The sequence below is a fragment of the Nansenia antarctica genome (assembly GCF_963989245.1).
Source record: "Nansenia antarctica genome assembly, chromosome: 16".
Taxonomy (NCBI): domain Eukaryota; kingdom Metazoa; phylum Chordata; class Actinopteri; order Argentiniformes; family Microstomatidae; genus Nansenia; species Nansenia antarctica.
This window is the reverse complement of record NC_137686.1, coordinates 24,428,042-24,450,101: the sequence shown is the minus strand read 5'-3', so window position 1 is coordinate 24,450,101 and position 22,060 is coordinate 24,428,042. Positions and strand designations below refer to the sequence as shown.

General features: G+C 47.8%; 1 protein-coding gene across 1 annotated transcript in view; it reads left to right on the top strand.

Annotated features, from left to right (window-relative positions):
* kmt2cb (lysine (K)-specific methyltransferase 2Cb) overlaps window positions 1-21,796 on the top strand; it is a 73,393-nt gene extending 51,597 nt beyond the window's left edge. Inside the window, exons 45-63 of the mRNA XM_080547079.1 lie at window positions 543-775; window positions 894-2,699; window positions 4,790-4,987; window positions 7,554-7,718; window positions 8,070-8,199; window positions 8,631-8,778; window positions 10,401-10,585; window positions 11,039-11,175; window positions 11,384-11,717; window positions 12,665-12,804; window positions 14,865-14,996; window positions 15,112-16,246; window positions 16,543-16,679; window positions 16,858-17,003; window positions 17,477-17,654; window positions 18,182-18,298; window positions 18,422-18,495; window positions 19,684-19,792; window positions 19,888-21,796. Coding sequence (XP_080403205.1) covers window positions 543-775; window positions 894-2,699; window positions 4,790-4,987; window positions 7,554-7,718; window positions 8,070-8,199; window positions 8,631-8,778; window positions 10,401-10,585; window positions 11,039-11,175; window positions 11,384-11,717; window positions 12,665-12,804; window positions 14,865-14,996; window positions 15,112-16,246; window positions 16,543-16,679; window positions 16,858-17,003; window positions 17,477-17,654; window positions 18,182-18,298; window positions 18,422-18,495; window positions 19,684-19,792; window positions 19,888-19,980 — 5,597 coding nt within the window. The 3' untranslated portion in view covers window positions 19,981-21,796. The remainder of the gene's footprint in view (window positions 1-542; window positions 776-893; window positions 2,700-4,789; window positions 4,988-7,553; window positions 7,719-8,069; window positions 8,200-8,630; window positions 8,779-10,400; window positions 10,586-11,038; window positions 11,176-11,383; window positions 11,718-12,664; window positions 12,805-14,864; window positions 14,997-15,111; window positions 16,247-16,542; window positions 16,680-16,857; window positions 17,004-17,476; window positions 17,655-18,181; window positions 18,299-18,421; window positions 18,496-19,683; window positions 19,793-19,887) is intronic.
* The last annotated feature ends 264 nt before the right edge of the window (window positions 21,797-22,060 follow it).

The following is a 22,060-nucleotide window of genomic DNA, read 5'->3' as shown; positions in this document are numbered from 1 at the left end:
TCATGTTCACTTTAACAACGATGCCATTGGCGATCAAAGATAGTTACTCTATCATTACTAAATTAGTGGCGGAGCCAAGTTGACAAAGGTGGCGTAGGCGCCCTTACATTCTTTTGTGGAGAACACTGAATATGATGGGCTAAAACGGTATTAAATTATTCAGGCTTCGGAGACCATGCTTTTTCACAAGCTACACCCCCACTCTGGAATTCTCTCCCTCAGCCACTCAGAGACTCACCCTCACTCTCCACTTTTAAATCCCAACTCAAAACCTACCTGTTCTCCCATGCATACAACCTTCCCTACCCATAACAGTCTCCCCTAACCTTGCCCCCCTCTCCCTCCCCTGGACATTGCTGTGTTAATTGATCCCTGTGCCTGTTCCTTAATACTGTGTTCTATGTGCTCACGTTATCTGTTACTTGTTGTTTCTGTATATCCTTATTGTCAGCGTCTTTGAGCCCCTGGAAAAGCGCTATATAAATATAATGAATTATTATTAATATTATTCATGAAAACTCTCCTCTCCCTCTCCTTCTCAGACAATGCCCAGAAGGCGCAGTACGAGGAGTGGCTTCAGGAGACCCAGCAGCTGCTACAGATGCAGCAGAAGTTTCTAGAAGACAAGATTGGGGCTCACAGAAAGTCCAAAAAGGCCTTGTCAGCTAAGCAGAGGACGGCCAAGAAGGCGGGGCGCGAGTTCCCAGAGGAGGACGCGGAGCAGCTCAAACACGTGACCGAGCAGCAGGGCAACGTGCAGAAACAACTGGAGCAGGTAAATGCTGAGGCTCGAATTCTGCCAGTTGGGGCAGACTTATTGGCAGTCGGGGCTTGCTTTGTCATGTGTTTTACTGTAATAATGCAATTTATGTGTGGGTCCTTTCATCTTTTAGATCCGTAAGCAGCAGAAAGAGCACGCTGAGCTGATCGAGGAGTACCGTGTGAAGCAACAGCAGAGCATGCCGTCCTCTGTGATGCCGGGGATGCCACCGATGCAAGGCCCGGCAGTCATGGGGCCCAGCGGGCCCCCAATGGGCCAGTCTCCTATGAACCCAATGATGCAGATGCCCCTCCACCCGGGCCAAGCCAACGCCCCTCCACGCATGCCCAACATGCCAGGCTGGCATCCCGGAGCCCCCATGCCCATGGGCGGCGCCCATCCCGGAGCCCCCATGCCCATGGGCGGCCCTGGCATGCCCGCTCTCATGTCCTCTCAGGCCAACCCCGGCCAGCCTCAGATGCCCATGGGTAACCCAGCCTTGCCTCAGATGCCCATGGGTAACCCAGCCTTGCCTCAGATGCCCATGGGTAACCCAGCCTTGTCTCAGATGCCCATGGGTAACCCATCCCTGCCCCCTCAAATGCCCATGGGTAACCCATCCCTGCCCCCTCAAATGCCCTTGGAACCACCACCGCCGCCACAGCAGCAGCCTCAACAGGGCGGGGCCAAACCCAACCAGGGGAGTGGGTTAAAGTTTGACGACAACAACCCGTTCAGCGAGGGCTTCCAGGAGCGGGAGCGGCGGGAGAGACTGCGGGAACAGCAGGAGAGGCAGCGGGTGCAGCTCATGCAGGAAGTGGAGCGCCAGCGAGCCCTGAAGCAGCGCATGGAGATGGAGCAGCAAGGCATGCTGGGAGACGGTGGCATGGCGCCTCTCGCCCAGATGCCCTTCTATAACGCCGAGCTGCCCCAGGATTTCATGCAGCCACAGAGGCCCCAACAACAACAACAACAACAACAGCACCTAGGCCCGATGTTCCCCCAGCAACAGGGCATGCAGCCTGGGATGGGCTCCCCTCCTGGGGGCTTCATGCAGGGTCCCGACAGGAGGGCAATGATGGGCAATGGGATGCTTCCCCACGACATGGGGCATGGTTTCGGGCCTGAAAACATGGGCCTACAGGGAGGCAACTTCGCCCAGGGTCAGCCCAGACCCCGCAGGTTTAGTGGGCCAGGACTGATGCCAGGGGAAGGACTACCTTTCGGGGCTGAAAACGCCACACCCCTGCCCTCCAACTTCCCCGGCTCAGGCCAGTCTCTGATCCAGCTGTACTCCAACATCATCCCAGACGAGAAGGGGAAAAAGAAGAGAAACCGCAAGAAGAAGAAAGACGACGATGCGGATTCGGTCAAAACGCCGTCCACGCCGCACTCTGATCTCACGGCCCCTCTCACGCCATGCGTGTCGGACACCTCCTCCACGCCCACCCGCGGCGCCCCTCTCTTTGGGGACCACGACCTCTCCAGGTCCCCCCTAGGCTCCTCCACGCCCATCCACTCTGAGCTGGAGAGGCAGCTGTCCGGTGGAGGACTGGGAGGTCAACACGGCCTCTCCTCCGAGATAGCCAGGGCCCAGGCTCAGGCCCTGGAGCAGGACCGCATCCTCAGCAACATCAAGCTGGAGCAGACCGACGCCAGCGAGTGCCACGGGCCCAGGGACGGACACATGGGGATGGGAGCCGTGAAGGAGGAGGGCGGGAAGGGGGGCGTGTCGCCCTTCCCCACCGGGCAGAGCCCCTCCCACAGTGCCAAGGGCGGGGAGTCAGGGAACGAGCTGCTGAAACATCTGCTGAAGAACAAGAGCACCCCTCCCCATGGACTACCCCACCAGAGGTCAGAGGAGAGTCTGCGCTCGGAGGAGGAGGAGGCTGCAGACTGCAAGGCCCTGCTCAGGCAGTGCTCTGTGGACAGCAATGGGGTGAGTCAAATGAGTCATCGGCTATGTTCAAAATCAAATACTTCCACATAAGCTATTTAGTAGAGACCGACCCATATCGGCTCATCAGGTCCAATACCGATTTGTATTGGTCAAGGAGGCGGATTGCTGAATTTGTGGACCCATATTCAATATCATTAAGTAAAAAAAGCTAATTAATTATGACACCAAAATTACAATGACAATAATAACTACTTTACAGTAAATTCAGCACAAACGTTCTTAAATATAATCAAGTAATACATTACTCCTACTACTAATACTGAATTATTATGCTGTACAATCCAATATAGATCAACAGACTAGTGAATCACAGGTGAAGCACCTTCCATTTTAACTATAGCCCATTTATAATACCTCATCTTTATACATGAAGCATTATTCATTCATGCATTTAATTATCTGTGTGTGTGTGTGTGTGTGTGTGTGTGTGTGTGTGTGTGTGTGTGTGTGTGTGTGTGTGTGTGCACGCAGAGAACGAGCAAGAGCAGACAATCTCTTAACCCTCTCGTATCTCATACCGTGGTCTACCTCATATCAGACTATCAGAAAATAGTGGTGGGGATTTCACAGCATGCCAAGCCAATCCATTTGAAATGACTGACGCTGTACTTTGTCACACGTCCAACCAATCGAATACTCATTGACTGAGTTTTAGACCACACTTCTGGCAAACAGCAAAATCAGTTTTTCCTTAAATGTTCTTCAATTCTGAAAGATGGTTCTGAAAGATGTCCACTCTTCTACTCACCCCAACTGATGCAAAAATGTACTGTCTGTGGATTCATAGCAAGTCTCATTCTCGCATATTAGAGGAGGAACGAAAGTTCACTATGAAGGTATTGGTTGACAATTAGCCTATGGACTAAAACAATCTGCTGGCCTAATATAACATCAAGGAAGTATAACTACATCACCGATATGCGGCTCACCTCCACAGTCAGTGCTACACTGTAGCGTAACAAACATGAACTGTCTGGGCATGTTGAGCTAGTTTACATTTAGCAAATCAGAACTGCTCTTTACCCCGACCCTGAACTAGCTATATGTCAACTAATCTAGTTAGCTAGTGAAATAGTGTTTAGCTAGTTAAGATGGGAGGGTGCAGCTGATTCCACAAGACGAGCTCAGGAGGCCTGCAACACAATGTGTCGTATCCGCAGGTCACATAAGTACAGATGCAGATATTTTGAAAGGTTTCTTGATTACCATTCAATCTCTACTATTTACAGGGTTCCCGCGCTGGTCTTAAAAAGCCCTCAAATCTAGCAACCCAATTTACAAGGCCTAAAAAGGTCCTACATTTCAGTTATTCAGTCTAAAAATTAGGTGCTAGGTCTTAAAAATGAGATCCTGCAAGGAAATCAGTCCAACCACATCTATTTGCGTGGAAATTAATCAAGCTGGAACCAAAACAATGCCAATTCGCTTCCTTTTTTGTCTGTATGGCAGTGAAATCCCCAATTTCATCACCTCGAGGATGACAAAAAGCTATCATATGGTGTCGCGAATAGGTCTAAAATCATATTCAAAGAGGTCTAAAAAGATCTTGTTGAAACTTGTAGGAACCCTGTATTTAGTCGGCGAGCAGGCAGGAGTATCGAGTGCCCACCTAGTGAGCTTGAAAGACTATGCAGCACTGCCTTCGTTGTAGGACTCTAGGAGTCTGGGATGTGAAGTGCATACTCATCCAGTAGCCGAGCAGGAACTCAGTATGTACAGTAGACCCCCACTGTGAGCCGAGCCACAGTGACTGCTAGGTGAGCAGCGGGACTCTCAGCCATAGGCCCTGTGTGACTCACTTCACACGCTTAGTCGTGTTACAGCCACACAGCGTGAGTCATAGTGCCAGCTTTTTACGATGAGTCATCCCGACATGCCTTCTGCATGTCTAAAGCCTTGAGGGTATGTGCCAATTATTTATACGTCAAGATTTGTGTGTTTTTTAAAAAGTTATTTTCAGATGGGCTGTCATCGTTTTACAAAAGCTGATGTTTTTTTTTCTTTGGCAATGCAGACAATAAATGATTTTGATTTGATGACACCGTCTCGTCCTCTCACGCCTCTCACAGGCCTACTCGGACGGCCAGCTCCTCCCAGAATTCCCGGGACCGTTGATGTCAGGACAGGAGAAGAAGAAGGGCCGCAACAAGAGAGCCCCCAAGGGCGGCGAGAGGCCCGCCCCGCGCTACAAGAAGAGGAAGAAAGACGGGGAGGAGAAACAACTCGTGCACTCCAGCACCGACATGCGGATGACCCAGCTTAAACAGGTAGGGGATAGATGCTAGTATGGCCTGCCCCCCCCCCCCTCCTCTAAGCAAAAAGGGAGTGTGTGCTGCATTGCAGACCATTCTTGAAAACTAAGGCAAGGCTTTGATGCACATTCCCCTCTGAGAGCAGTCTTCTACTTCTACCAGAGGCCTGCCACTAGGAATGATTAAGGAATGATTAAGGCCGCCAATTTCAAATGATTAAGCCCCGTCCTTTCTGCGAACCTGCTCGAACACTTTCCACGAGCAGTGCTGAAAAATGTGCTTCGAATAAATAAATACAAACACTGATAAAAATGCCAAACGTTAAGTCCAACGTGCTTCAGCCAAGTTTAAGATCCGAAGTATTTTGGTGCTCAGCTGTAGAGGACAATATGATAGCAAAACTATTACCTGGACTCTTCTATTAGACTAGCCAAAGCAAGACACCGGAGCACTCATACAATCTGCACGTTTGTTGCAGAGGAACAGGGTGAAGACGCAAGTCGAAACATCCGTCACCCTGTTCCTCTGCAATAAACGTGCAGATTGTATGAGTGCTCCGGTGTCTTGCTTTGGCTAGTCTAATAGAAGTGTCCAGGTAATAGTTCGCCCAATTCCCACCATAGAAACATACTGGTGAATTATTAATGTCTCACAGTAGTGTCCGCTACAATATAGCACTTTTTGACGGTTTTGACAAAAAAACGTTGCTATTTTCAGAGACCCTGGTTTTCGGTTTATCCGTCCAACCCTACTCTAACCCCAACCCTAGTCTATGCCTTACATTCTGTCTGCAACATGGTGAATGTTTCACCAGTCTGAATGCACCGCAGTTGACCCACCACGCATTGACAACACCTCCGAGCTTGATACAGGTGGTGTGAGATGGTGCTTCTGGTGTGCGTTTACACAGTACCCGACTAAGAAATTGCTTAGTTGAGTCGAAATCGGCAGTTCCAAACCTATAGTTGACTTTTATGATGGGCTATTTTTTTTTTTATATGCTTTTTGGCAAAAAAGAAAATGCACTGGCTTGACTTTCAACTCTGATCCAGAATGTCTTGATCTACTAATACTACAGAGGAGGAAAAAAATAATTCTGTGGGTTAGGGTTAAAATATCAGTGTAGTCATTAAGATAACTGCAGAGGACAGGACATGGCCGTTTCATCAGCGTAGTGTCGGAACAAGACAGATCCCATTTCACTTTTCTTTTTTTTTACTTTTTTATATATCATTATTTCTGCTCAAAATGCTGCCGCCATACTCCAAAGCCAGTAGTCCCATGCCCTCGTGTGATGACTGGCCCGAATTTCCGGGAATGCACAGTAGGTGTTTTCTGACAGGGAAGCGCAAGTGGATAGGACACCGATGTTGGTTGGTGTAGACAACCTGCTCCCCCTGTAGCCTAATGATGAAGCTGTCTCCCGCTGGTCAGAGAGGCTGGGAAAGGCGCCTGAGAGTGGGAACGCCTTGAGAATGCAGGCGCAAGAAAATACACTGACTGTGTGTTATTGAGGAGCAATTTATTGGGGAGAGATTGTTGGGTTATTCATATTTTATTGGGGAGAGATTGTTGAGGTATTCATATTTTTTTAGTATACATGTCTTTCATGACAAATTAATATTTGTGTAATCTAAAAAAAAATGTTTTTAAGAATATTTGTGTTTTTTTCTTTCGGGCAAGGATATTTTTTCCGCCTTGCGACGATTCAACCCAAGACAATTCGGGTCTAGACCACGGGTCTACTGATTGACCAATCAGATATTCAGGGGCAGCCGTAGTACCACCACATCACGGCCTAGCAAATGGTACCATAGGGTGACAGTTCTCTACCCAGGCATTACTGGTGGGTATTATAGGGCAGAATGGGATAAGGACTATGATTATGTTGTAACCCCCTTGGTGTGCGGCTCATTGACTGAATCTCTATGCAGCTGCATCACTCGGTAACAGGCGGCTCTAATTCAATAGAAATCGCACTTCACAGTGTGATGGCTCGGATTCAGATTAAGATCTAGGAAATGTTATTTGTTAAAACGCATTAGCACACAGGATGCTACACCCGTGGCTTAATCATTGGTAAATGGAGGCACCCAAGTCGGCGTAGCTTTACTTCCTCACAGTCAGGACGTGGAACAGTAAACCACCTCGTTAGCGGCCACACTCTCTCTCTATTTTGTAGAAGTGTAATTATTGTCATTTCGATAAGTAATGCCTGTCATAGTTTTACCCCCACTGTGGGAAGACTAATTGCAGAAAATGCCGTTAAAACTGAGAATCTCCACGTACTAAGTACTCAATTAGAAATTCCCTGTAATTGCTGTAGAAATGATAAACAGAGACAAATTACCCGACAGATTCTCCACTAAGCACAAAGCTGCCACAGAGTTGAAAACAGATGAGTAATACCTCAGGCATTTTAATTGGCATTGTGCAATTTGTGTCCATATATTTCTGGTAATTACGGAGCTGGGTAGGCGGTTTATACACCCCAGGATTCCTATCCTTTCAGATCGAGTTAATCATAATCTAAGCCCTGTCTCCTCCTCCTCCGCCCCCCCCCCCTCTCTCCCGCCTCCAGCAGCTCTCCCTGCTTCCCCTGATGGAGCCCTTGATAGGGGTCAACTTTGCCCACTTCGCGCCCTACGGCAGCGGCCAGCTCAACGGTGAGAACCTGCTCTCCGGGACCTTCGGCAGCGCTACGCTAGACGGCGTCTCGGACTACTATTCCCAGCTGGCCTACAAGGTGAGGACTCGCTATGCTAAGTAGATCCTGCAGATCGGGTCTAAGTCAACGTCCATGCTTGCTTGCATACCACTTAGAATGCAGACTATATGCCGTGCATTGTAAGTATTACGCTATTCTGTTGCTTGTTGTTTCTGTGTTTTCAGTTTTTCCCATATTGTCAGCGTCTTTGAGCCCCAGAAAAGAGCTATATAAATACAATTAATAATCATTATTATTATTATTATTATTCTCATGTGGATATTGAAACAGTGACATGTAGCAAGAGCCACCTACCATAATGTAATCTCATGTTCTTTCTCATGTCGATTGCTAGTATGGTGACACATGACTTGGCTTCTTTCCCCAAAGCAGAACAATCTGAGCAACCCGCCCACACCACCGGCCTCCCTCCCTCCCACACCCCCACCTGTGAACCGACAGAAGATGATCAACGGCTTCGCCACCACGGAGGAGCTCGCCAGCAAGGCAGCCGCTATGGGTGAGCAATCACAGAGAGGTTAGGGGGGTGACCACCGTCGTGCCTCTGTAGGAAGATTGCTACATTTGTGGCAAGACATTTGGTGCTAGAGACGCAGGTGTTTTTCTTGACCCTTTGACCTGACCACGGAAAACTCAGGGCCATAACTTAAAAGCCCTTGTCCTGTCATGATGTTTGTATGCTATAGCCAGATTTATATATTTTTTAACCATTTAGCAGACGCTTTTACCCAAAGCGACTTACAATTAGAGATTAGAGGGACAGTCTCCCTGGAGTAACTTAGGGCTGAGTGCCTTGCCCAAGGAGCACACGAGTGGTGTTGTCTCCCAGGTGGGATTTGACCTTCTGATCCACCAGTCAAACTCACTATCCACTAGGTCCCCGCTAACCCCTAGAATGTCTCATCCATGTCTTGTCCCTGTTCCATGCAGTGTCCAAAGGACTGGTTCCCAAGCCGCTTCACGTCCCCTTCAGGACGGAGGAGGACCTGCTGGCCCGTGCCATCGCTCAGGGACCCAAAACCGTGGACGTGCCAGCCTCCCTCCCCACGCCCCCTCACAACAACCAGGAGGAGCTCAGGTAAACGACCCCACCACCACCCATGTCTCTGGTAACGACCCCACCACCACCACCACCATGTCTCTGGTAACGACCCCACCACCACCCATGGCTCTGGTAACGACCCCACCACCACCCATGTCTCTGGTAACGACCCCACCACCACCCATGTCTCTGGTAACGACCCCACCACCACCACCACCATGTCTCTAGTAACGACCCCACCACCACCCATGGCTCTAGTAACGACCCCACCACCACCCATGGCTCTGGTGACCACGTACACAAACATCTTACACAGTGCCGAGAAAAAGTATGTGAACCCCTACAGAGCTTTTCACATGTTGTTACTTCTAGCCTGAAGAAGGTCTATGAACGGCTGAAAGCTTTTATTTATTTATTTATTTATTTATCATTTCTTTTTTGCACAGTTTTTGAGTGTGCGGATGCTTCTTTTCATCCCATTTGTTACTTCTAGCCTGAAATTTAAATGCATCTTTAGAACGGATCAACACACTCTAGTCCACACTATCAAAGTGAAACAGAAATTATAGAAAAAACTACTGTGTGAGTAGGTGAAAAACAAACAAAGGTGGGATAATAAATAATAAGGTGGGAGAAACACTACCCATGGGTCAACAACATCAGTCCTCAACACTGGCCTATATGACAGAAGCAAGGCTAAAACCTTTACCGGAAAAAGAAAGACTTCCATTCATGCCCTGAATTTGCAACACATCATTTGAGTGATACTGCTTACGTGTTGCCAAAGAAACTAACAATTTTAGTCTAAAAGCAAAGCATTAAATCGGAGGCAAATCTAACAAAGTGTGTCATCTTGTTAACAATCATCCTGAGTTCAGGATCAAGAGGAAAATGGAATAAGCAAAGCAGAGACTCACCTGCTGAGACACTGAGAGAGAAACCTTACCATTGGGGTAGAAAGTCACCCTTCAGCTGGGGGAAAGATGCACAAGCACAAGTCCAAAGCTACAGAGTGTCTCAGTTACAGTTAGAACATAAACCAAGTTGAAGATCTGAGGGTAGACTGTCTATCAGTGATCCCCAACCAGGGATTTGATAAAGCTAGAGCAGTTCACCAGGAATGGGTGAATATTACCTACCACGTTGGTAGAGGCTTCTCAAAAGTCTCAAAGCTGTGATTCTTTTCAACAAGTCGTGACTCAGGGGTTCGAATAAATTCGCACAACATTTCTTTATTTGTTTTGTTTTTGGGAAATGGTCACGTTCAAAGTGTGGAGTGTTCAGTGTGTCTGAATTGATTGAGGGAAAATAATCTAAATGAAATGTTTAATCTAAAACAACACATTTCATTTAAAACAACAGAAGTGTGCAGGAGTTCATGTTCTATTTCTCGACACTGTTGATGACATGATAGTTTCCTATACTGTTTGGATACTTAATAGGCCATAGTAAGACCATTGTTAACATGTATCAGAACAGCAAGATCGTCTGGTGGGAAAGTTTGTGGTCAAAGATGACATAATCGTTTCAGAACCAGTCATTACAATCCATAGACTGTGACCACAATGAGTCTGCTAGTGATCTTGAGCTGTTCTGTACACGTCTGTGTCCATTTTCATGACGAACCCACCGTCCCCCCCCTTGTCTCTCTTCCTCAGTAACAGGGGCCAGGAGCATTGTAAGGACAGGGACACCCCCGACAGCTTCGTCCCCTCCTCGTCCCCAGAGAGCGTGGTTGGCATGGAGATCAGCCGCTACCCAGACCTGTCGTTGGTGAAGGAGGAGCCCTTCTCCCCCTGCCTCTCCCCCATCCTCCCCATGCTCCCTGCCCCCAGTGGCCAAGGTAAACACACTTACACATGCACACACACAACCCCCCTCCAACAACACCACACAACCCCCTACTGGTACTATCAACTGGTACTGTTTTAAGAGGAAGTGAGATCTGTAAACAAAGACTCAACGTGCCCCTAATTGTAAGCACTGGGCTAGCAATGAATGAATGAATGAATGGTCTTTATTGTCATTGCTATAGTACAGGTACCATACAACGAAATTTGGGAGGGGGGGCTCCCCTGGTGCTAGGAAAGATAAAAAAACAAGAAGGGAAAGGAGCTGGTTTACATAAATAAAGGCTATGTACACTATCCACTATACTATACTGTACAGATAAAACACTGTGCTGTACTCTATGCTATGCTATACATATTCTAACATTTCCTATTTCTCTGCAATGTGTTGTTTGTTATGTCTCCTCATTATCTGCCATTTATCGTTTTTTTGCGTCATTGCGTAGGGTCCGAGGCGAGGCTACGGGATATCAAGACAGAGCCTTCTGGAATGTTCTTTGGCTCCCATTTCGGACCGATATCTAACGACTCTAAACCAGGCCTGGTGTCTGTGGCCATCACTCTGAGACCAGCGGCTGCAGAGGTGGGTGGCGGCGGTGGCCTCACTTCCTCGTGCTCTCAGAGGAAGGCACTATGGGGAATGTAGTTTAATAGATCCTTTTTCATGCGCTTGTTGAAACAAATGGGTTCGTTGTCATTAACGTATTTCCACGTATTAAATCAATGTTTATTATTAGGAGAACAACTGAGTTGTTCATGTTGTTGTTGTTGTGTTTGTGTCTTTGTATCAGAACATCACGGGCATGGTGGCGGCCATCTCAGAGCTCCTGGGGGTGAAGATCCCCAGCAGCTACGAGGTCAGCAGCACCCCGGACAAGGGCCCCCTGGCCATGCTCAGCGGCCTCCGGGTGGGCCCCCACGGCCTGGAGCACCGGCCCCCCATGCTATTCAGCCGTGTGGGCGATATGGGGGGCCCTGGGCCTCACATGGGCCCAGGCCAGCACATCAGACCGGGGGGACCCCAGGGGATGATGATGCAGCAACAACAACAACAACAACAACAACAACAACAGCAGCAGCAGCATCAGCAGGCTCAGCAACTCCGCTTTCATCCTGATGGCCCAGGTGAGAGAACATGACATGATGTGTGTGTGTGTGTGTGTGTGTGTGTTTCTGTGTGTGTGTGAGAATTTGTGTGACAGGGTACACACACACACACACACGCATGCACACACACATACACACACACACTACTAGAGGGAGAGTGATGCTTCTGCTCTTGTGAAATGTGAAACTGAACATGCGTTCAAGAGGGAAATGTGCTCAGACCTCCTGCTTAGAGCTTTATTTTGTTGTTTTAGGTCTCTCAGGCAGCAATTATTAAAATGACTCATATCTTTCCTCAAGCACACTTTGGTGCCGCTTTCTAGGAACACACATACACACACACACACACACACACAGCGCAACGGAGCAATCCGTTGTTAATTGTTTTTCTCCCTCGCCGTCCACTGACACAATTAGCCCCCTTTCAGCGACTGTTTACAAACAGGGCCGTTTTTTGGTCCGGGCGCATCATTAGCCTGCGGAGGCTAAAGGCTGTGTCTAAGCCCAGGTGCTGACGGCCATCCTTATTGATTTTCCTCAACGATCCCCACAGCTAATGAAACTGAGTAATGATTCTTGCCTTACCCTCCCCTCACCCCCCCCACCCCAGAACACACCTCCTGCTTAGAGCTGCCACAGTGTCAGGCCAAGGGCCCTAATGAATGTGGTCAGTTCGCCGCGGATATAATGGCCCCGATGCGAAAATTGACACCTCCAGAGAGAGAGAGAGAGAGAGTTAGAGATATAGGCATTCGGGCTCAGTTGTCTTGTGTAATTGTTTTTAGCGGTCTCTAATTGGGTGTTTATCTCCAAAGCAAATGTGTGGTTAATCTGAATCTAAGTACATGTTAGGAGAGAGTCTTAAATGAATTATGACATGATGGATGCGTCTTCTAGCCACCATGCACATTAGAAACTCTGTTAATCGTGTGTGTGGGTGTGTTTTTGTTTTGTTTTTCCTCAAGGTCCAGCTCCGGTCAGAGGTCCCCACCAAAAGAACCCCGGCAGCCCTGGACCCAAGCCCCAGTGGTGCTGCCACTGCAAGGTGGTGGTTCTGGGAAATGGAGTCCGCAAATCCATCAAAGACCTTCCCATGCACAAACAGGTACTGCAGTTAGCTCTCTTACTAGTCAATGCCACCATTGTTACCTTTCTAAGATGAGGGCTTTCTAATGAATAACGCCAGGAATACGCTGTGTGTGACTTAATTCTTACAACAATGAATATGCCACGCTGTGATTTAACAGATGTAATCTTTGATGCTTCATGGTCGTTTAACCGTTTAAACTCCCGTTGACGTAATGGAATTTAAACAAGATAGGCAAACGACGTGCGGTAGCTACCACCTGGGTGGGCCTGTGTACATTTTGGGGAGAGAAAAAGTCAAACTGTGCTGTATGAAGACCAGCTACATTTACGACATGGCCATTATATATGCCATTTAGCTGACGCTTTTATCCAAAGCGACTTACATTGCAGAGTGCATACATTTTTCAGTGTATATGGTCCCAGTGGGAATCAAACCCACAACCTAAGCGTTGTTAGCGCCATGCTCTACCAACTGAGCCACAGAGGTCATGGCAGCCTGTTCGCTGGAGACAATCTCTCCCACTGCTTTTACAGCTGGAGTGAAAGCTGTGCAACATGATATTAAAAGCGCAACTGTGTTGGACAGTCAACAGAGAGGATATATTTCATGCCATTTTTGATTTAGCCCAAGTAAACCTATTCCTATGTGTCCTGCTTGAGAGGCTCATAGTTGGATACCGTAGCATTTTGTCAGACCGGTTTATCCAGATGTCGTGACGTTAGAATTATAAGGTTCTATCTCCATTTTTGTAAAAATTTAGTTTTTTACATAATCTGATCCATTAGGTTGTTAGTAATTCATAAAATACAACGGTTCCATCTCACAAAGCATAATGGGATGTAAAAACTTTGACGCTCAATATCCCTAAACGGAGATAGAACCTTATAATTCCAAGCTCACGATGTGCCAAGTGTTTCCAGGGGCCCTTACTCAGTATTCATGTGGCGATCGCGTCCTAGCACTGGTGCCACCGCGCAAGCAAGTACTGTACAAAACCATCTGACACGGCAGACTTTTTCATCAGGAGCCGGGGCAATAAAATCTGCCACCCTGTCACACCTGACGAGCAACGACATCCCGATCCGTAGGATTTTGTGACGATTTTGGAAAAATCGGCTGCCGATGAGAAAGTCGTTCTAAAAATCCCCCAGCGTATACCCGGCAGGAGATGATGATGGTTATTGAATGGCCCACGCGAGCGAAATATCGATCCAGTGCTCCACATTATTTAAAAGTGTCTTTTACGTAATTGTCTGCAGTGGATGGTAAACTTGCCAACAAAATGATCTATACGGGTTTGATCCATCCACTCACTCCCAACCCCAGTAGAAGCTCTTTTACCGTCAGACTTCTGTGGATTACGGGTGTCAGTCAGTTTCCCCTGGAGGGACAGTGCACAGATGGGTCGGGACCAGAGGCCTAGACCCGACTTCAAAGGATGGCTTAATCCACATTCAGCCCGAAGGCCCACACATACAGACACACACACACACACACACACACACACACACACACACACACACACACACACACCGTACACAGCATCTAATTATGCAAATCCTCCCCAATTTGAGTGAAATCCATCTCGCTGCAATTAGTGGGTTAAGCACCGTGCCCTTCAGACTGTAGTCTTGGGAGTTCACAGGTTATTTAAGTACCGGGGCTGTTTGATGTTTATTTGATAACCCCTTTTAGCATCAATGATGGTTCCTATATGCGTCGATCAGCCTTTGATGTATACCGCTGCATTCTGAGCGGAAGAGGCTTCTCACTCCCCCCTTCTCACTCAACGGGGGCTCAGGAGGTAGAGCCGGCGTCTAACGATCGCAAGGTCGGCGGTTCGATCCCCGGCTGGCCACGTGTTGAGGTGTCCTTGGGCAAGACACTGTACCCCAAAGTCCCCCAATGAGCGGGCTGGCGCCTTGCATGGTAGCTTGCCGCCATTGGTGCGTGAATGGGCGTGTGAACGGGTGAATGAGAGGCCATTGTTGTAAAGCCCTTTGGAATAAGGAGCTATAGAAGTGCAGGCCATTTTAACGGTTCTCTTGACACTTTGGTCTGGTTTTTCTTATCAGGACCATGATGGCCAGTCACGGTCAGAAGAGAGCTTGGTCTTCTGTAGCCACAGCTGCTTCCTCCTCTTCTCCTCCACTTCATCCCCCTCTTCGTCATCCTCCTCCCAGTCCAGAACCACTACGGACACTAAGGTCGGTGCTACCATTGGTACTCGTGCAAAAACTACCATAGTCATTGAGATGCTTTTCTTGCCTTGTGACCTTTGACTCACTTTCCGCTCTCTTCTTCCCTTGATGTCTTGTCCAGGATTCGGTGGCCCTCCTCCCAGACTCTGAGCAGAAAGAGAGCCTATCTAAGACCCAGCACCAGTACAGCAACAACATGTCCTCTCTGGACGTCCACTGCCTGGCCCAACTCCAGCCCAAGCAATCCCCGCCATCCACCCCTCCGATCCCCTTCCCCACCGCCAGCGAGACCCCCAAGGTGGAAGCCAAGGCCGACACCATCAAAGTCACCGTCAAGCTGAAGGCCCGGCCCAGGGCCCACCTCCACCACGGCCCGGACCAGGGCTGGCACCAGGGGAAGAGGCAGAAGGGGCTCCGCTGGAGGAAGTGGTCGGTCCAGGTGGTCATACACCGAGGGAGCTCCCAGCTCCCGGACGAGGACAAGGTGGACGAGCTCCTGCGGAAGCTGGGGGCGTCCCTCCGCCCGGCCCCCTCGTTCCGGGACCAGCGCCGCTGCTCCTTCTGCCACCAGCTGGGCGACGGCGTCACCGACGGGCCTGCCCGCCTCCTCAACCTGGACCTGGACGCCTGGGTGCACCTCAACTGCGCCCTATGGTCCACGGAGGTGTACGAGACCCAGGCGGGCGCCCTCATCAACGTGGAGCTGGCGCTCCGGCGCGGCGCGGCCGTCCGCTGCGCCTACTGCCAGCAGACGGGCGCCACCAGCGGGTGCCACCGCCTGCGCTGCACCAACGTCTACCACTTCACCTGCGCCCTGACGGCCCACTGCACCTTCTTCAAGGACAAGACCATGCTGTGCCACGCCCACCGGCCGCGCGGCACCACGGGCCAGGTGCTGGAGCACGAGCTGCGCTGCTTCGCCGTCTTCCGCCGCGTGTACGTGCAGCGGGACGAGGTGCGCCAGATGGCCAGCGCCGTGCAGCAGCCCGAGCTGGGCTACACCTTCCGCGTGGGCAGCCTGGTGCTCCACGCCATGGGCCAGCTGACGCCCCAGCAGATGGCGGTCTTCCACTCGCCCGCCGCCATCTTCCCCGTGGGCTACGAGGCGTGCCGCATCTACTGGAGCATGCGCCACGGCAACCGGCGCTGCCGCTACCTGTGCTCGGTGGAGGAGCGGGAGGAGATGCCCGAGTTCAGCATCCGGGTCATCGAGCAGGGCTACAAGGACCTGGTCCTGACCGACACCACCCCCAAAGGTCTGTCTGCAACCCCCGATCGGTCCAAGCGTAGAGCATGTTTTGATTAGGCCTGTAAATATATTCATATTATGATTGGTTCTTTTAGAGCAGTTGTGCTTCAAGATTTTACTATATCATATTGATTGGTTCCTGAGACGCTAAAGGTTATTGTAAGATCTGATAAACTGCACAGCAAGATTCTAAAGATGTTTCCTTTCGGTGCTTCTTTAGAGATTCTCCATTACTTGTGGCCTCCCCAGCGTGTAACACCTGTATGTCCTGTACAACTTTGTTCTGTGTGTGTTTATAAACAGGCGTGTGGGATAAGGTCCTGGGTCCGGTGGCTGAGAGGAGGGCAGAAGCAGGCACTCTGAAGCTGTTTCCCATCTACCTGAAAGGAGAGGATCTGTTTGGGCTCACCGTCTCAGCCGTCGTCAAGATCGCCGAATCGGTTAGTAGCTGTCGTTGTTTCACTAAGACAGTTCAGGCCAGACACAAACTGTATATGACAAAATAATGATTAGGGACTTCTTGAAAAAAAAAAAAAAAGGAACACAAACAAAGTGTAGAGCCTGAAGTGTTGCAGCAGAACTGCAGTCTCATTGTCTCTGTCGTTGTTTTGTCTGCAGCTGCCAGGGGTGCAGGCCTGCGAGACGTACACCTTCCGCTACGGGCGCAACCCTCTGATGGAGCTGCCGCTCATCTTCAACCCGTCCGGCAGCGCCCGCGCCCAGCCCAAGACCAGCTCCTTCTGCACCAACACGGTCGTCATCAGGTACTTTAGATGACGTCTCCACTGATTTGCTACGCTTCTGAACACTAGAACAGCCGTGCCTATCTATTGTACCTACTATAAGAGCCGCCTCAGGGGTAAAAAAATTACCATAGCCTTTAGAATGGGAAGCTGCTATTTACACACAACGACCACTAGTTGGCGAACACCTAAATTAGCCTGCCTCCTACACAGAAAAACTGCAAAATAGCTTTATACTAGCTTATCCTGATGTGATTTTGAAAATGTAAGGATACTGGGTGATGGAACACACACATCTAGGAAAAGTCATGAAAGGAGGGTCCTGAAATTTGATCGAGTGCAAAGATATTTTCCTGACACCAAAAAAACATAAAAATAGTTGGAATTTAAGAAACTGGACATTATTGAGTTAAATCTCATCCTGTCTCATTATCATAATATGGAAACTTCATGTTGTGTTAATTGTACTAAACCTGTTCCTTCTAAACACACAGGCCAATCACTCTATCCACCACCAGTACCAGCACCTCGCGGTCCAACCAGAACCTGGCCCATGGGGAAGGGGGCGCCCCCCCCACCAAGCCTCCCACAGTGCACCACAGGCTCTCCCAGTACCGCTGGATGAAGAGTGAGTGGAGGGCCAACGTCTATCTGGCCCGCTCCCGCATCCAGGTGGGTCTCACTACGACTACGGCAGAATAGGTCAGAAGGGCCCTTGTGTTCCAATATCCACACTAGCTCACCACACAGAATGAAGCACGGTGTTGGTAGAGCATGATAAGTATATAAGAATATATCCTAAGTATATAAGTGAGTCCATTTACTAAGTGGTATGCTAGTGTGGACATTGGAGCGCATACAATGTGAGGGGCCGAATAAAATGTGTGTATTCATACGCTTAAGTGCTGGATGGTAAATGGACTGCACTTATATAGCGCCTTTATCCAAAGCGCTTTACAACGGCCTCTCATTCACCCGTTCACACACCAATGGCGGCAAGCTACCATGCAAGGCGCCAGCCCGCTCACTGGGAGCAATTTGGGGTTCAGTGTCTTGCCCAAGGACACTTCGACATGTGGCCAGCCAGGGCTCGAACCGCCGATCTGCCAACCTTGCAATCATTAGACGGCGGCTCTACCTCCTGCGCCACAGCCGCCCCCGCTCCAATGGATAACATTGTTTCTTTGTTGTGACCACAGGGCCTGGGACTGTACGCAGCCAGGGACATTGAGAAACACACCATGGTGATCGAGTACAACGGAACCGTTCTCCGCAACGAGGTGGCAATCAGGAAGCAGAGGACATACAGAGCTCAGGCAAGAGTGGTTATATCTCTCAGCCAGTTGACGGTTTATGAAGAAAGAATGAAGGGTGTTTGTTTACTACGGCTTTCCCTGTTGGTCTAAGTTGATATGTGTTTGACCTTTGCCCCCTGACAGAATCGTGGCGTGTTCATGTTCCGCATTGACAGCGAGCATGTCGTGGATGCCTCTCGATCAGGGGGTCTGGCAAGGTACTGTACCGTCATGTCACCGTGGAGCCATTTCTATGTTCTTCCTGTACAATTTTCTGTACTCTTTACTACCTTGTTTTCATTCCTGAGGTGATCTGCCTAGTTGCATTTGTTGGGCTCAGTACTTAAAAGGTCTTACATGATACTCTTTTTCAACAAGTTAATATAGGTCTCATGATGGGGTCCCCAAAATGTGTCTTTGAAGTTATTTGCTGAAAGTACCACTCAGATTAAGCATTCTAGCATGCCTCTATACCCCTCCGTTTCAGTCCTCGTTTCTGTGTCTGTCGCTTTAAATGCAAATGAGCTGCTGCTCCCCACTCCCCCACTCCGGAACTGGTTGTGGCTTTCTGGCCGTGCCTCCTTGATACCACGGTTACGGTTAATTTATTCAATCAATTATTGAAGAAGAAAATCATTACACAGAACATTTTATTTCAAGTGTAACTTGTGTTGTGACATACCAAAATCTTGTAAATACATAAGGTCCCGGTGCAAAAAGCAACGTTTACCTGAGTGAGTCTCAGTGTTCGTAATACAAAGAGAGATTATATTATGACCGCAACAGGAGAGACAACAGGACTGAAACAGGGCTGTTGACAGCATTCATATTCATACTGGAGCTGCAGTAGCATCACTGATGCTAGTATTACAAGTAACGCTAAATGTATCTGTGGGTCAGAATGGTCATATTTAGCCTGGGCGTCACTTTACACACACTGCCCAGCTACTACAGCTTCATGGTCTGAGCAAGTCATCTGCTGGGTGCTAATCAGAGTAGGCAAAGGAATTCCTGCAGGCTGACCATTTATTTTTCACACGTGTATCGTTTAACTAATACCGTAAACGTTATTGTGGATCCGGCCGCCGTGGGCAGGGATGCTCAGATGGGGTGGGGTGGACGGGGGGCGGTATAATTCTAATGAGACCCCACTTTACGTAGGATGGGGCGGCAAATCTGAATGGTTTGTTGAATCACATGTTTTCTGAAATAGGCAGCCCGCAAAAAAATGACTGGGTTGTTTTGTTTCACAGTTTGTGTGTTAGTCGACCCATCAGAGACCCAACATGATGTGCACAAGCACTGAAAGTGATTTTTTTCATGATATGGGAACTGCAGTCAGACCACAGTATCCACACTTTACCTCAACACTTCTTCTACTGCCATAATGTTGGTTTGTTACACAGATACATCAACCACTCTTGTACCCCCAACTGTCTGGCTGAGGTGGTGAAGTTTGAACGGGGTTACAAAATCATCATCACCTCCAATCGCCGAATCGAGAAAGGAGAGGAGGTGGGTTCCTTTTCCTTCAATGGAAAAAAATAATCTCTTCATCCACTGAGTTGGCACTTCCATCCTCACGTCTGTTCCCTGCATTTGTCTTTCAGCTGTGTTTTGACTACCAGTTCGACTGCACGGACGGCCAGCACAAGATCGCCTGCACCTGCGCAGCAGCCACCTGCAGAAAATGGATCAACTGATCCAAAAAGAAAAAAAGAAAAAAAACACAAAACACAATAAACAGAAAATGCATTCCTTGCCATATTTATGCAGATGCCCCCCAGTCTCTGCGTAGAGAGATGTGCTTCACACTAAAGTCATTTTAGTTTTAGGAATGAGCGGTAGGCCTGAACCCTGAGAACAGTGAATGGAGTCCCATGTTATAGGAGGCATAGACAGAAGATGGGTTAGAAGAAGATGGAGGTAATGGAGGAGAGCCAACAGCAGACGTGTGATTGGTGCCATATGTGAGACGCTGGGGCTGTGTGAGGCGACCTCTGTCTGAGTGTGTCTGTGTGTTTGCGAGACGTTCTGTATAGGGCACACAATCCACCAGCGAATGAGGAGAGAGCACTGTGCAGGGCGCGGCCTTATTGGTGATTAAGGGCAGGCCCTTTTTTGTTTTCAAACTATACATGTATACCGTATGACTAAATGTAGACATCACTGAATGGGGAATGTACAGCAATGACTAGCGCGAAGGGAATATTATTAACTTGCACTAAAAAAAGAGACAAACACACACACAAAAAAACCTTTAAGATACTTGATTCCATGAGTCAGTTTTATCATAGGTTTCCGTCATGTGATTTTTTGAGTGGAATTCGAGAGGACGTTTTGTATTTATTATTGAGTGAATGAATTTTGTTCTCAAAGTTTTGAGGGCGTAAAAGAAGGCTGAACTGCTATTGTTTCTTTTGAAGATTGAAGACATGCTGTTACTTTTTGTACAAATGTAAATAAAGAAAAATATAGGAATAACCGACCAAATACTACCTTAACCTTGTCAATGTTTGGGTGTTTTTGTAATTGTTTTTTTTGTTCAGTTTGTCATTGAAATTTATTTAAGAAGGATGTCATGATATCAGTTTGAGAGTATATATTATGATTATTCTGTACAGAATTTGTAAAATAACCACAATAATTCACAAAGTATTTTTGTTGTATTAAAAGTATGGTATTGTAGCGTAGTGTTTTGTGATTTACACGTACTTTGACCACTCAAAAAGAAATATTTTTGGTGACTAACGTGGTAACGACTTATTGGTTACAGAATGAAAGGAACTCAGATGGTATGAGAATGATGATGGTCTTTGCTTGTGATCAGGTTTGATTTTATAGAACTGTGAATTAGGTTTTAAACCACCCGAACACAATTTTAACTTCTTTTTAACCCAAATAGGCGTAGGAACACCACCTTGTTTTTCTTCCGTTTTGTTTTTATCTTGCTTTTTTTATTTTTTACATAGAAATTGTGTACAGACTTTCAATGAATGACATTTGCTCACAGTTTCAAGCATTTGAAACCAATGGTATAATGGAAAAAGAAAACCATGATTCTTGAGGGAACCATGACAGTAGGTGGTGCTACGTTTTGAAGAGATGGCATTCTACTTAATCAGAGATGTAATCTTACACTGACACTTCACAAGCCACAAGACTTAGAACATGGAGGATGTTTTGCGTGCACAATTTCAAGTTGACTGTCAAATTTTTAAAAAACAGTCCTAGAAACTTGTTATGTATATGGCATGTATTTTTTTAACTTTCCGAAAAAACTCAATTGTATATATTTTCTCAATGAATGGTTGTAACAAAATTGTTTCTTGGATATTTTTCTCTTCTCTTGTATGATATTACATCATCCTGCCAGTGTGTTTGTGCTACATTTTTCTTGGTCCTGTAAAGTAGTCTCAAATGTTTTTTGAAAAATGCCTTTTGAAGTGTACAGTAATATGAGGTTTGGAGTTTGTGGAATTGAATTTAGAAGCATTTACAAAAATAAACTATTTTACATCTTAACATTTTCATTGTTAGTCATTGACAAATCACAAGCATAAATGTATTGACTCACCTGTGCTTCAAATTGGTTTTTGATTACTTATAATAACTGAGGGTCGGCCGGCGTCTAATGATCGCAAGGTCAGCAGCTCTGCGGTTTGAACCCAGGCTGGCCATGTATTGAGGTGTCCTTGAGCAAGGCACTGAGCCCCTAATTGCTCCAGGGTCCCCGGCTATGGCAGATTACTTGCCTAGAGTAATCTGCCATAGAAAACAAAT